Raw genomic sequence first — 15,533 nt, forward strand, 5'->3', positions numbered from 1 at the left:
CCAACTCTTGGTTTCGTTGATCTGCTCTACAGTTTTTTTAGATTCTATATTGTTTATTTCTGCTCTGATCTTTATTATTTCTCTTCTTCTGCTGGGTTTAGGCTGCCTTTGCTGTTCTGCTTCTAGTTCCTTTAGGTGTGCTGTTAGATTTTGTATTTGGGATTTTTCTTGTTTCTTGAGATAGGCCTGGATTGCAATGTATTTTCCTCTCAGGACTGCCTTCGCTGCGTCCCAAAGCGTTTGGATTGTTGTATTTTCATTTTCGTTTGTTTCCATATATTTTTTGAGTTCTTCTCTAATTGCCTGGTTGACCCACTCATTCGTTAGTAGGGTGTTCTTTAACCTCCACGCTTTTGGAGGTTTTCCAGACTTTTTCCTGTGGTTGATTTCAAGCTTCATAGCATTGTGGTCTGAAAGTATGCATGGTATAATTTCAATTCTTGTAAACTTATGAAGGGCTGTTTTGTGACCCAGTATATGATCTATCTTGGAGAATGTTCCATGTGCACTCGAGAAGAAAGTATATGCTGTTGCTTTGGGATGCAGAGTTCTAAATATATCTGTCAAGTCCATCTGATCCAGTGTCTCATTCAGGGCCCTTGTTTCTTTATTGACCGTGTGTCTAGATGATCTATCCATTTCTGTAAGTGGGGTGTTAAAGTCCCCAGCAATTACCACATTCTTATCAATAAGGTTGCTTCTGTTTATGAGTAATTGTTTTATATATTTGGGGGCTCCGGTATTCGGCGCATAGACATTTATAATTGTTAGCTCTTCCTGATGGATAGACCCTGTAACTATTATATAATGTCCTTCTTCATCTCTTGTTACAGCCTTTAATTTAAAGTCTAGTTTGTCTGATATAAGTATGGCTACTCCAGCTTTCTTCTGGCTTCCAGTAGCATGATAAATAGTTCTCCATCCCCTCACTCTGAATCTAAAGGTGTCCTCAGGTCTAAAATGAGTCTCTTGTAGACAGCAAATAGATGGGTCTTGTTTTTTTATCCATTCTGATACCCTATGTCTTTTGGTTGGCGCATTTAATCCATTTACATTCAGTGTTATTATAGAAAGATACGGGTTTAGAGTCATTGTGATGTCTGTATGTTTTATGCTTGTAGTGATGTCTCTGGTACTTTGTCTCACAGGGTCCCCCTTAGGATCTCTTGTAGGGCTGGTTTAGTGGTGACAAATTCCTTCAGTTTTTGTTTGTTTGGGAAGACCTTTATCTCTCCTTCTATTCTAAATGACAGACTTGCTGGATAAAGGATTCTCGGCTGCATATTTTTGCTGTCTGGCACCCTGAAAATCTCGTGCCAATTCTTTCTGGCCTGCCAAGTTTCAAAAGAGAGATCAGTCACGAGTCTTATAGGTCTCCCTTTATATGTGAGGGCACGTTTACCCCTTGCTGCTTTCAGAATTTTCTCTTTATCCTTGTATTTTGCCAGTTTCACTATGATATGTCGTGCAGAAGATCGATTCAAGTTACGTCTGAGGGGAGTTCTCTGTGCCTCTTGGATTTCAATGCCTTTTTCCTTCCCCAGTTCAGGGAAGTTCTCAGCTATGATTTCTTCAAGTACCCCTTCAGCACCTTTCCCTCTCTCTTCCTCCTCTGGGATACCAATTATGCGTATATTATTTCTTTTTAGTGTATCATTTAGTTCTCTAATTTTCCCCTCATACTCCTGGATTTTTTTATCTCTCTTTTTCTCAGCTTCCTCTTTTTCCATAACTTTATCTTCTAGTTCACCTATTCTCTCCTCTGCCTCTTCCATCCGAGCCGTGGTGGTTTGCATTTTGTTTTGCATTTCCTTTAAAGCGTTTCTCAGCTCCTCGTGACTGTTCCTTAGTCCCTTGATCTCTGTAGCAAGAGATTCTCTGCTGTCCTGTATGCTGTTTTCCAGCCCAGCGATTAATTTTATGACTATTATTCTAAATTCACTTTCTGTTATATTATTTAAATCCTTTTTGATCAGCTCATTAGCTGTTGTTATTTCCTGGAGATTCTTCTGAGGGGAATTCTTCCGCTTGGTCATTTTGGATAGTCCCTGGTGTGGTGAGGGCCTGCAGGGCACTTCCCCTGTGCTGTGGTGTATAACTGGAGTTGGTGGGCGGGGCCGCAGTCCGACCTGATGTCTGCCCCCAGCCCACCGCTGGGGCCACAGTCAGACTGGTGTGTGCCTTCTCTTCCCCTCTCCTAGGGGCGGGATTCACTGTGGGGTGGCGTGGCCCGTCTGGGCTACTTGCACACTGCCAGGCTTGTGATGCTGGGGATCTGGCGTATTAGCTGGGGTGGGAAGGCAAGGTGCACGGCGGCAGGGGGGGCAGGCTTAGCTCGCTTCTCCTTAGGTGATCCACTTCAGGAGGGGCCCTGTGGCAGCCGGAGGGAGTCAGATCGCTGCCGGAGGTTTGGCTCCGCAGAAGCACAGAGTTGGGTGTTCGCGCGGAGCGAGCAATTTCCCTGGCCGGAGCCGGTTCCCTTTGGGATTTTGGCTGGGGGATGGGCGGGGGAGATGGCTCTGGCGAGCGCCTTTGTTCCCCGCCAAACTGAGCTCTGTCGTCCGGGGGCTCCGCAGCTCACCCTCCCTTTGTCCTCCAGCCTTCCCGCTTTCCGAGCAGAGCTGTTAACTTATGACCTCCCAGACGCTAAGTCGCGCTTGCTGTCGGAACACAGTCCGTCAGGCCCCTCCGCTTTTGCAAGCCGGACTCGGGGGCTCTGCTTGGCCGGCGAGCCGCCCCTCCGCCCCGGCTCCCTCCCGTCAGTCCGTGGAGCGCGCACCGCCTCGCCGCCCTTCCTACCCTCTTCCGTGGGCCTCTCGTCTGCACTTGGGTCCGGTGACTCTGTTCTGCTAATCCTCTGGCGGTTTTCTGGGTTATTTAGGCAGGTGTAGGTGGAATCTAAGTGATCAGCAGGACGCGCGGTGAGCCCAGCGTCCTCCTACGCCGCCATCTTCCTGTAGCAACCAATAATACTGTAAGACAGTCTTTTTAAAATTGGATTTGATTAGCAAGGTTGTTTGGAATCCACTGTGTTTATTCTGCTTGTCCTCTCCCTGCTATTCTTTTTATTTTATAAATTCCATTTTCTAAAGATGTGTTTCTGCCTGAACGCACGCCTTTATGAAATGGCAAAAAGGAACAATCAGGTGAGGTCCTGCTCATTTGGATCTGACATTAAATGAAGAAAGCAGAGGGGGTGATGTAAATGTGTGTGTGACATGACGTCTTCAGGGATATACAGACGAAGAAAGGAAACAGGTTTTGGGGGCACGTATAGGATTTTATAGAGCATATTGTAGGGACGCCTACACATGTTGGATTAAACTCAGGAAGAGTGGAGCCGCCCAATGAGTTTGTCAAAAAAGAGATTAAAACCCAGAGCTCAGGAATTACAAAGGAATGTGAGAGAAGGGCCAGCTGCGTCTGTTCCTGGGCCATATGAGAACAAGTGTGGTCCAATACATAGGAATAAATAGGGAATAAAAGCCAAACAAGGGCCCGATGTGGACACTGTATGAAGCGAACGGATGTTCGCTGAAGTGACGCCAGCACCCGCCCTGGCTGCCCACTGTCTCTGCAACCTGGCTTCTAGAATAGGCTCCTTATTCCTATTGCTTTCCCCTCCTTAGCAGGAACTACCCTTCTTTTGAAACTATTCTTGCATGTACTTCCACGGATAAGAGAACTTTGACTTTACCCCGGAGCAAAACATGCCATTTACATGTGACCCAGCACGTTGCAGGGGCAAACACAGAAACACGTTTGTGCACACGCACGCGCCCACGCCTACGGCTCTACAGGGAGAACCACGAAATGGCTGGGTTTGCAGCCTGACCACGTCTGATGCGCTCTGATATTTTCTACTGTGCCTTATTTTTCCTACTCTAGTTTATTCTTGCAGACCAAGCTTGACCCCACAAATGCTCCCATTCTAAGAACATGGACAACATTCTTCTCTTCGTCCTCTGTTCCTGTGCTAGTAGCTCCCTGATTCTGTTCTCTCTCATCACTGGCAACTTCTGTGAGCACAGAGCCTCTCATTCCTTCATGCAATATGTATTTATTCCTGGTGATCCCAACTAAACTATGTCTGGGGGTAAAGGGTGGGGGTATGCATAATAGCCCCAGGGCGCCCACAGTCCAGCAGGGAAACCAATGGCATTACATAAAAGTTACACATTGATAACCCTGACATCTAAATTATCACAAGAGAAAGTCTTTTTTTTCTGTGAGACTATTAAATAGGCTATTTAATATTCTGTGAGACTATTAAAAGGAACTACACCCACGAAGGTTCATGACGGAGAGGACTCCTTGCTTCTGAAAGAGGAGATGGGATTTTCAGGATAGAGAAGAGGTGAAAAACTCCAAACGGACCAGGGGGGTGACTCCAAGCAGAGGGAAGCAGGGGTGTAGAGGCTCCGAGACCTGAGCCGGGCCTTCCGGGGAGGCTACAACTCAGGCTCGGTGTGTGTGAGATCGAAGGGGTGAGGCCGTGTGAGTGTGAATGAAGGCAGTGGGTCGGTCAGGGGAGGCAAGCCAAGTGTTGGAAGGTATGGAATTGGGGGTTCATTCTCTAAGGGGGAGTCACTGGGAAGGAGTTAAGGTGGACAGTCATGTAATTGCAATATTAGAAAGACCTCTTGGGTAATTGTGACTCATGGCTAGAGAAGTGCCAGCCATGACAGGTGGAGACAGGACAAGGAACGGAAATAAGGCGGTGGATTTGGGACCCCAGAGGTGGGGAAGCGATGGGGACTTTGAGAGAAGAAAAAAAATCAGCCAAATCTCCTCACCAGTGAGAAGCACTCATTGTCAATTGAGGGAACTCTGCTAAGTTCTTTACAGTGTATTCACTAAATCTGCCAACCACCTGAGCAGGATAGATACCTCTAGCCCTACCATTTGGGGGAAGAATATTAGCATTTACAATAGTTTGACTGGGAAGGTGGGGGAAGAGAAGAGAGGGAAACAAACCACAGGAGATTCATAGGGGTAGAGAGCAAACTCAAGGTTGATGGAGCAGGTGGGTGGGGATGGGCTAGATGGGTGATGGGGATTAAGGAGGGCAATTGCTGCCATGAGCACTGGGTGCGGTAAGTGATGAATCACTGAATTCTGCTCCTGAGACCAATATTACACTGTATGTTACCTGACGAGAGTTTACAGGGGGGAGAAAAAGAATAGTTTGGTTGGTTCTCCAAGTCCAAATAGCAAACGTGTGGAGATCCCCAATTCAAAACCGGTTTCTGATTGTAAAAGTTTAGCATTTTATATCATTTAGAAAAGTTGTTCTTTAGCAAATAATTTTCTAAAACCCCCCACTTTTCTTGTACCCTGTGTATTTCCTTTTGTGAATTGTGGGTGTCTTCCCTTGTTATTCTGGTGGGATGTCTCGATAACATGAAGACATTCCTACTTTTTCTTTTGGATAAATTGCTTTTTGCCGCTTTATTATTCTGGGCATCAAAGAGATGTACCTGGGGTTGGGGTGTCGCCAGAACCAGGGACACTTTCTCGTCATCCTCACCAGGATGACCACCTGAGCTCATTAGATCTTTCTCCCCACTTTTCTTGCTCTCAGTTTTTGAATTTGATTTTTATGTTTCTGTAAATGCTGGACACAAAATGATCACCTTAAAATCGAGACCCAGGTCTACATGCTCACGGGAGACTTAACTACTAGAATTTGGATGTTTTTGCAACTTATAGGAAAGACAATCTGATATTGCACAGCTTGCCTTGTATCATTGTTCGCCCTGGAGGTGAGAATAGTCTGGTTGTGACATGGTCCAAGGAGGCTATAGAGCGTGTGTGTGTGCGTGTGTGTGTGTGTGTGTGATGAGCAGGTCTCAAGACAGAGGTCCTGGAACCCATACCTCCAATACGTGACCCTTAAAATACAGGTGCCAGATTACTACTGACAATGAATATAAGAAGGGTGCCTGTTTCTATTCAAAGATTCCTTGGAGAGGAAATTAATAAAGTGCAAGGAACACCATGTGAAGGAGGGGTTCCTTGTGCCGGGAAGTTTCATCAGTGTCTGGGAGGCCACCTCATTCCTCAACATTCCCTGCCACCACCTCTCATCAGTCTTCCTCTCGCTCCTTCCCCCGGACACACTGGCTTTCTTTTGAGCCTGGGTCTTTAACACAATATGCAAACAACAAAAGGCAGGATGGTGAAGGGGAGTGGGAGACACTGGCTTCCGGTTGAGGAATTCCTTCCATGTTCAGGAAGGGGAGACTCAGAGGAGGTAAAGGCCCAGCGGAGGGAATACTGTCAGTGATGCTGTCACAGGCTGTGTGGTGACAGATGGAAGATCCATGCCTGGTGAGCAGGGCGTGATGTTGACACTTGTTGAATCACTGTGTGACGCCCCCCAAACTAACGTGACCTGGTGTGTCGACCACCCTCATGCTTTAAAAAATTAATTTAGAAAAACCCACGTCGTTCCTCAGAGCCGTCGCACCCATAGTTCCCTCCGATGGGCACGCTCTTCCCCAGAGAACCTTGTGTTTCCTGTCCCCTCGAGGGCTCTGTTTACATGTGTGCCGGTGTGCCCGAACAACCAGGAAGAGCCATCCCTCCATCCACGCTTCCCTTTACACAGGCTTTGTTTTCTTCATGGCACCTGTCACCTCCTGATATTTTATCTGGTCTCCTTTGCTTATCCCCTTTCTCCATCACTGAACCCTCCAGGCTTTTGTTTCTAGACACTTATACACTTTGCGTGAAGGTGCACTGGCTAGTGCTCAAGGTTATTCCTCAAACACGTGACAGATTTCAGAATTTCTCATTAAAAATATATAATAGATGAGTAGATGGGGAAAAAGCTAACTGGGGGATGTGAAGTCTTAGTTAGAGCTGGCAGGGGGAGGGGAGGAGATTTTTCCCTGAGAGGGGAAAAATTCTGTAAAAAACCTATGGAAATTGATCTTTTGAATACAATATAAAATTGTAGAATTTCAATGATATTTCAATGTTCATTTTGAGAAAATTACTCATGTTATTTCTTTGTTCCCCGGTAGTCATCTCCAGCATATGGAAACAGGAAATGATACACAAATTTCAGAATTTTTTCTTCTGGGATTTTCAGAGGAACCAGCATTACAGCCCCTCATATTTGGACTTTTCGTCTCCATGTACCTAATTGCTGTGTTTGGGAACCTGCTCATCATCCTGGCCGTCAGCTCTGACTCCCACCTCCACACGCCCATGTACTTCTTCCTGGCCAACCTGTCCTTTTCAGACATCTGCTTCATCTCTACCACCATCCCAAAGATGCTCTGGAACATCCAGACCCAGACCAAAGTCATAACCTATGCAGGCTGCATCACACAGATTTATTTTTTCATACACTTTGCAGGATTAGAAGTCTTTCTCTTGACCGTGATGGCCTATGACCGCTTTGTGGCCATCTGTCACCCCCTACACTACACGGTCATCATGAACCCCCGGCTCTGTGGGCTGCTGGTTCTGGTGTCCTGGATCATGTGTGTCCTGAATTCCTTGCTACAAAGTTTAATGATGTTGTGGCTGTCCTTCTGTACACATTTGCATGTCCCCCACTTTTTTTGTGAACTCAATGAGATGCTCCAGCTTGCCTGTTCTGACACCTTTCTTAATAACTTGGTGATGTATTTTGCAGCTGTCCTATTAGCTGGTGGTCCTTTTGCTGGGATCCTTTACTCTTACTCCAAGATAGTTTCCACCATAACTGGAATCTCATCAGCTCAGGGCAAGTATAAAGCATTTTCCACCTGTGTGTCTCATCTCTCGGTTGTCTCCTTATTTTTTTGTATGAGTCTAGGAGTGTACCTCAGCTCTGCTGCTACCCAGAGCTCACTCTCAAGTGCAACAGCCTCCGTGATGTACACGGTGGTCACGCCCATGCTGAACCCCTTCATCTACAGCCTGAGGAACAAAGATATAAAGGGGGCTCTGAAGAGAATCATTGGGGTTCCGGCAATGTAAGGGCCAGTAGTCCTGGGGCTGGAGACATACCCATGATTGCAAGGCTCAGAGACTTAGAGCTATTCCTTGATCAGACTGTGGAAGTAGAATCTGTTCCTTCTATTTATTTCCTGGAATTTCCATTTGTTTGAATCCAACTTCTCCATATATTTAAGAAACTCCCTTTATCAAGCTTCTGCTCTGTCTGATACACTATTTCAACTTTGTTCATTGTCATGTGTTCCCAATGTTTTCCCCAACCTTAGATCACAAATGCCTGGAAATTTCTGTATCTCTCAATGGGCAAGTTGGTCTCCTTGAAAATAATTTCATTTCAAATGATTTATACCATGCCATATACATTTTCCCCAAAGAATAATCACAAGGTGGGTTACTCATGTGGAAAAACACTACACTTGACCCCTAGGCCCTCTACATAATTTTATTGTAAATGGAAATACAAAACCACTGCTTTCACCTGGAGTCTGTCAATCCCTTTTAAGTCCCTTCCTTAAGAACTCTTTGATGATGTGGACTCTAGCAGGGGTCCATTTAAGCCTCAGGCTATTGACACCAATGCTTAGGTAGGAATAGCCAGGCATTTGCTTATGCCCTTGTGCTTGTGGACATTCCCACAAGTGTTTCCCTGACCAGAGCCTATGCTGTGACTGCCCTGGCCTTTGGGTTCTTATTTTGGTCACAAGACACACCTCAGCAACACCCACCGGAGGACTCTAAAAACACAAGGTTCATTGCTCACAAACGTTGAGGGCACATGGGATTCCCAAAGGCCATGAAGGAGGTCTCAGAGAGGGAGAGACTTTAACAGGGAAGGAAAGAGAGCACTATGAAGGATCTGGCTCTTGGGGGGTCCATGGGGGGAGTGACTATGTTTTTCTGGGCTCATTTTTTATGGATGAATTTAAAACATGAGTGGAGTTGGAGGATGGGCCGAATGGGCCAAGGAGAGGGGGAATGGAGTGATGGAAAGATCAATAATGAGAATGGAAGACACAGTGTGTGGAATATAGTCATCGATGATGTACTAGCGGTATAATGGGACAGGTGTCAGTACACCTGTGTGAGCCCCGCATAATGTACAGAGAAGTTGAATCACTGTATTGCAGACCTGAAACTAAGGTAACATCGTGTGTCAACTACGCTCATGTAAACAGTTAAAGAAAAAGAATAATAAAATATTATCCCCCAGTACTCAAAAATAACAACAGCAAAAACCAGACAAAAAGCCCCGTAACGGAATATGGGCACTGAACGGGAAAAGCAGGGTCACTCACAGTTGTTACCTAGATTACCAGGACTTTCTAATGGGGGAATTTGTGGGAGGAGGGGCCTGCATGTTTGTATAGTAACTGAATCATACGCCTGGCAATGTGTTAATATGAACGGTGGTTTGAAATGGATGCCTCAGAAGTGAAAAGCCTAATGTCAGGCAATTACTATACAAACACGCTCTGTGTCTCATAACTGGACTCTGTTGTTGTTGTTGTTGTTGTTGTTGTTGTTGTTTTCTGTTATTCAGCCCGGCGTCCAGAGGCCTATCATAGCCACTGGCAAAAACTGATGAGCAAATATGTACCTCCCCTGGAGTCAACATGGAAAGACAAATTGGAATAAACAGATTGATCTAATATGTTCTTGGTGTCAGAGGAGACCATAAACCCGAGGAAGCAAAACACCCATTGTGTTCCTATGCAAAATATTTCTTTTTCATGCGCTGCCTCTATTTATTGAAGCATGGAGGCTTTTGTCCACAGCTGAGGTGGTTTGTTCACTGAGGTAAGGGGTTGCTTAGTGTCTTCTGTTTTATCTCCGGATTCACTTCCCGTTTCTTCTGAAAGCTTTGCAACGCTACCTACTATCATGAGTCTTCCTACCGTCGCATGAAATAGGTTCCTTTTCCCAGTATTTGTCACAAATGATGGCAAATGAACAGTATCAGCCCCATCCATTTCGTGCCTCCGTCCCTCTCTGAAATCTCTCCCACCTGCATGACCAGAGGATGCTTCACACGAGAGCTGGATGTCCTGCTGGCATGTGGCTCAGGGACCCCAGTTCCTCTGCACAAACTTGCATGTCCTTCAAACTCTCCCAGTTACCCAGAAGGGAGCCCACTTGTTCGTAACGTCGTGGGAAATAAACTTGAATCACAGAACGATCATGAGTGCTCTCCTCAACGTCAGATCATTTGCCACAAATAAAAATCAGCACATCTTCTAAGTGTCTAAGGTCCGTTCGCTTGGGTTATTGTGTCAGTCAGCTACTGCTGTATAACAGGCAGTCCTTGTCAAATGAGATATCGTAATACCTTTACAATCAAATGGAATCATGTGCGGGGCAGCGTTTCTGATCTCTGCTGGGCTCCTCGTGGGTCTGGGGTCACGTGTGAATCTCTACATTGTGTTTCTCAGGCTCATGGGTGGTGTTGGGCTTGGCTGTAGTGCTCTTCTGTCTTCAACCAATTTGTGGTCAGATAAGGTTCCCGTATGGAGGTTAATCTTTTCTTTATGGAAACAAACTGCTTTATCATGTGAATTACTTAAATGTAATTCCATTGTTCATACATCCATATTAACATTTGGCTTCCTTCCCCATTAGAAGTGCTATCTCCCAGCTCTCTTAAGTGAGAATCAGCTACCCGTTCTCTAGATCCTAACCTTAGCCATGCCCCATTCGATTTTTTTCCACCGAATTAAATCATCGGAGCGTAATTACACACTATAACCTGCATATGTAAAGTATGCGCTTTGGTGAATTAAAAGAGTCACACGCAAATGCACAGTAGATATTTCAAGTTTCTATTTATGTATATTGTAATACTGTCACATAAGCTTTAACTGCTTTGTTGGAGAGTTTCTTTTCTAAGTTTATTTATTTATTTTGAGAGAGAGAGAGGAGAGAGAGAGAGAGGTGGGGGAGGGGCAGAGACAGGGAGAATCCCAAGCAGGCTCCACAGTGTCAGCCCTGATGCAGGGCTCAGTGCCATGATGTTAGGTAACTTCTAAACATTCAAGCATCCTGAGACTTTGCTGAATTCATGTATCAGCTCTAGCAGTTTTTTGGTGGAGTCTTTCGAGTTTTCCATGTAAAGTGTCATGTCTTCTGCAAAAAGTGAAAGTTTGACGTGTTTGCCAATTTGGATGCCTTTACTTCATTTTGTTGTCTGATTGCTGAGGTTAGGACTCCCAACACTATGTTAAACAGCAGCGGTGAGAGTGAACATCCCTGTCATGCTCCTGATCTTTGGGGGAAAGCTCTCAGTCTTTTCCCATGGAGGGTGATCATTAGCTGTGGGCCTTTTTTGTATGGCTTTTATGGTGTTAAGGTATGTTCCTTCTATCCCGACTTTCTTGAGAATTTTTATCAAGAAGATTCTGTATTCTGTTGAATGCTTTTTCTGCATCCACTGACAGGATCATATGGTTTGTCCTTTATTCTATTAATGTGATGTATCATATTGATTTGCAAATATTGAACCAGACTTGCAGCTGAGGAATGAATCCCATGTGATCATGGTGAATAATTCTTTGGATAGACTGTTGAATTCAATTTGCTAGTATCTTGTTAAGAATTTTTGCAGGATATAAAATCAATGTACAGAAATCGGTTGCATTTCTATACAGCAATAATGAAGCAACAGAAAGAGAAATCAAGGAATTGATCCCATATACATAGACCTGCAGGAAACTGTAACTCACAGTGGTGCTGTGAGTTTACTCATCAGGAAGGGGTCACATTCATGGAAAAGGAAGAACAAAAAACCTAACTGCAGTTACTACTTCCAAACTGGTCTCTTGGGATCAGAGATTCATTAGAGAAATGTCCTTTGTGTGCCAAAGGGTTGTCCACTTGGGAGCCATGCTGGAGTAAGAAGAGAGACATGTACCTAACGAGCAGATACAGGGTGCCGAAAATACCTCCTAGTCTCCTGTCTGTCAGTGTGTGAAACCTTAGACAGGAATGGGTGTGGTTTTTGTCTGTTTGTTCTGAGTACCAACATTGGCTGAGGGCTGATGCTTCTCTGACCTTCCTGCTTTCTCCATTGAGGAGAAAATGATCTATAATCTAGCATCCAGGGAGGAATTCAGCATCCAGGGAGGGATTCAGCCTTCTATAAGGAGACCTTCCTGTCAGACAACTCAGCCTGGTCCGTGGATGAGAGGGTCAGAGAGAGTGGAAGTCGAGAACACTAAATGTCATCTCCTGAGGGCCAATCCAATTTAGCCCAGAGCATATCGCTGTGTCTGTGTGTTTGCTCCTTTAATTAAGTTATAATGTATTTATTCAGTGCTAATGTCAGTTTCACCGAATGACTGCCGTTCACACTTTTGAAGATCTTTCTTATTCTGTATCATTCGATTGCTGTTATGGCCGTGCTAGAAAAAATATGTTGAGATTGTTAAATTCACTGTGTGTTTCTAATGGAGTATAATTTTGTCCCCCAGGGGACATTGATCAATGTCTGGAGACACTTTGTCTGTCACGCTGGAGAGGGGTGCACAGAGGTCAGGGATGCTCTGAACATCTTACAGGGCCAGGACACTCCCCACCACAGGGCAGGCTCTGGGCAGGATGGGTGCAGAGACTGGGAAACCACCGGTGAAAGGATGTCAGTATCTGTAATACAGCTGCTTTCAGCTTCTGCGTTCAACCTTGTTACACTTACTCTTATGCCAACAAATTCAGAATAACCCTGTGGCTCCTTTTTGAAAGTTTCAACCACAAACAGTGTAACAGCCCTGTAAGTTTTTTTCCAGGTTGCTGGGTGAAAGAGACAGTTCTTGTTATTTTCCTAAACCATCCCTCAGTTTCAGCCAAGGTCATATGTTTGATGACCATTGTGATTGGTTTTATTATTATTATATGCCCATAGGTTATTTTCTCTCTCTCTCTCTTTTATTTTTAAAACATTATCAACATTTCAAATGATTTCCTGAGATCATTGTTTCTCAATTGATTTTTGCAACATATTTTGATCATAAAAATTTTAAATTTTATTTAAATAAATCTATCTTCCTACTTCTGAGATTATGGCTTTATTTAGTGGATTTGCTTACCTGTGAATGTTATATGTAGTTTCCTTGATGTTCTGCTATATTATATGGTTACACTTACACTGAGGTCATAATCCCTCCGATGTTGGTAACATGTCTGCGGGATAGGACCAGGATAGGATCTATTCTTCCAGATAGATATCCATTGATGCCAGTATTAGTTTAGACATCCCTTTATTCTAGATGTTATTTAGCAATTCAGCCTTTTCCAATGAAATGAAATACAACCTTCCCATATGGTCAATGTCCTTATACTTTGAGACCTAATTTCTGAGTCATCCCACAAATACAAACTGAGCATTGTAAGAACATTATATATTACTTTTTTTTGCGTGTAGGCCATTGACAATTTAAATATGAATCCATGTTGATAGCATTAACAATTTCTTTTTTAGCCAATTTCAATTAGTTTTTAGTTTTCACATAATTTTGCTGTGGACAGTTGTTTGGAAACTAGTGATTTTAACCTGGTTTCATTTTCCCTTTATTTTTTAAATTCTATAATTTTTCTTTTTTTTTTTAAAGTTTTTTTTCAACGTTTTTTTATTTATTTTGGGACAGAGAGAGACAGAGCATGAACGGGGGAGGGGCAGAGAGAGAGGGAGACACAGAATCGGAAACAGGCTCCAGGCTCCGAGCCATCAGCCCAGAGCCTGACGCGGGGCTCGAACTCACCGACTGCGAGATCGTGACCTGGCTGGTCGGACGCTTAACCGACTGCGCCACCCAGGCGCCCCTAAATTCTATAATTTTTCATATCCTTGGGGTTTTCATACTAACCATATATTCACACACATTTGTGACAAAAACAAAAGTGAACAAAGAAGGTGAAATCCCTTCACTAACGTATGTTTCTGTGTAGCACCAAGGACAGAGAACAATAATATGAATATACGGATGGCATCATGCGGTCAAGCATAATCATGTGAAAGAAGTTATTTGGTACAAAACTGGACTGTCGTGATGTCAGGAGCATTTACAGAGCATGGTCGGGGAAGCCTCTGTCCAGTGGCTGACATACAGAATGAGGATTCGAGGTGCCCCTTGGGTTTGTGAAAAAGAGACCAATACCCAGAGTCCAAGAGTATCAATGAGAGGACATCACATAGGGAAGGGAGATGAGCGCCTGGGTGGCTCAGTGGGTTAAGAGACCTCTTCTTGGTTTCGGTTCAGCTCAGATCTCACCATTCATGAGATCCAGCCCCATGTTGGGCTCTGTGCTGATGGCATGGAGCCTGCTTGGGACTCTCTCTGTCCCTCCCCTGCTTGTGCTCTCTCCCTCTCTCCCTCCCCTGCTTGTGCTCTCTCTCTCTGAAAGAAATAAATACTAAAAAGTAAAAGGGATAACAGGGCTGCCCTCACCTGCTGTCAGCCCCCATGAAAGCGAATTGCCCAAGTAATGATGCGAGAGGCACGTGAAAGCAAAGTCTTCTGTGGTTGACCTTGTAACCGCGCACCTTGCAGCCAATCGCATGCACTTCCTTTTGTGAAGTGTTGGCTTATCCTTTTGCTCATTTTTTCCCTTGGCCCCGCCATATGTAAGGTGTTTGACATTAGGAAGATATCGGCACTTTCGTCTTTGGGGAGACATAAATGTGTTCTCACATAGGTTTTGCTGGGCATCAGGGGAGGTGGTCGGGTGCAAAGCTGCCAGAAGCGAGGAGGTTACTGTTCCTCACAGTCCCTCGGGGACTCCCTGAGCTTCTTGGATCCTTGAATTTTAATAAATGAATTTTAAAAAGTTGGGGTACTAACCTCTTTGGTTCTGTAATAGTTTAGCAAAAACAATTAGGAATTTCATTATTAGATCACAAGTTACAAACTGTCATTTTTCCCTCCTGATGAAGTGTATATTAATTATAAGAGATACATTTCGATTTTCTGCAGCATAGACTAGCTTAGCACACTAAAGGGATTCTATGGTTTAATTTTGACAAAAGTACAATCTATGATGTAGTACTTTCATGAGCTGTTTCTCTATTGTAGAAATGGGCTCAGAGGAATTCAATGTGCTGCTCAAAGGCACAAACCAATCAGCATGTAGTCTTAATTGGAATGATGTCGGGATGTTTCCGGTTCTGAAACTCTGGGAGGTGGTTCCCACCAGAGTTGCTCTTGGGATTTTTGTCCATGTCTGAAGAGGTGCTTCTGAATACCTTCAGCCGCAGGACAGCACCCGACAAAAATAGTTATCCAGCTCCAAGGGTCAATGGCGAGAAGGTGAGGAAACCTGTTCCCCACTAAGATTTCTCCACTTCACTGTGCACACAATTCACCAGGGACTGTAGTTGAAATGCAAATTCTGATTCCTCAGGTCTCCAGGGGCCCCGAGGACCCTGCTTCTCTAACAAGCTCCCTGGTGGGTTTGATGCTATGGGTCCTGGATGTGGAGCCCAGACTGAGAGCAAAGCTGTGGTCCTTCCTTAGGAGAAATTTAAGTTAGAATTAAAGTTGTGAAGATTGAAGGCAATACTACCCAATGAACTACAGATTCAATGATAATTT

The 15,533-nt window shown here is 44.5% G+C and overlaps 1 protein-coding gene across 1 annotated transcript; it reads left to right on the forward strand.

Moving 5' to 3' along the window:
* Positions 1–1,953: 1,953 nt before the first annotated feature.
* Positions 1,954–7,977, forward strand: LOC124524852 (olfactory receptor 7A17-like). Its single transcript, XM_047097276.1, has 2 exons — positions 1,954–1,986; positions 7,042–7,977. Exon 2 carries the CDS (start codon positions 7,045–7,047, stop codon positions 7,975–7,977), a length of 933 nt encoding a protein of 310 aa, XP_046953232.1. The 5' UTR covers positions 1,954–1,986; positions 7,042–7,044.
* Positions 7,978–15,533: the final 7,556 nt, after the last annotated feature.

This window comes from Lynx rufus, unplaced genomic scaffold (assembly GCF_022079265.1).
Source record: "Lynx rufus isolate CCGP_SWC_20201006 ecotype Redwood Valley unplaced genomic scaffold, mLynRuf1.p SCAF_4, whole genome shotgun sequence".
In the NCBI taxonomy this organism is placed as follows: domain Eukaryota; kingdom Metazoa; phylum Chordata; class Mammalia; order Carnivora; family Felidae; genus Lynx; species Lynx rufus.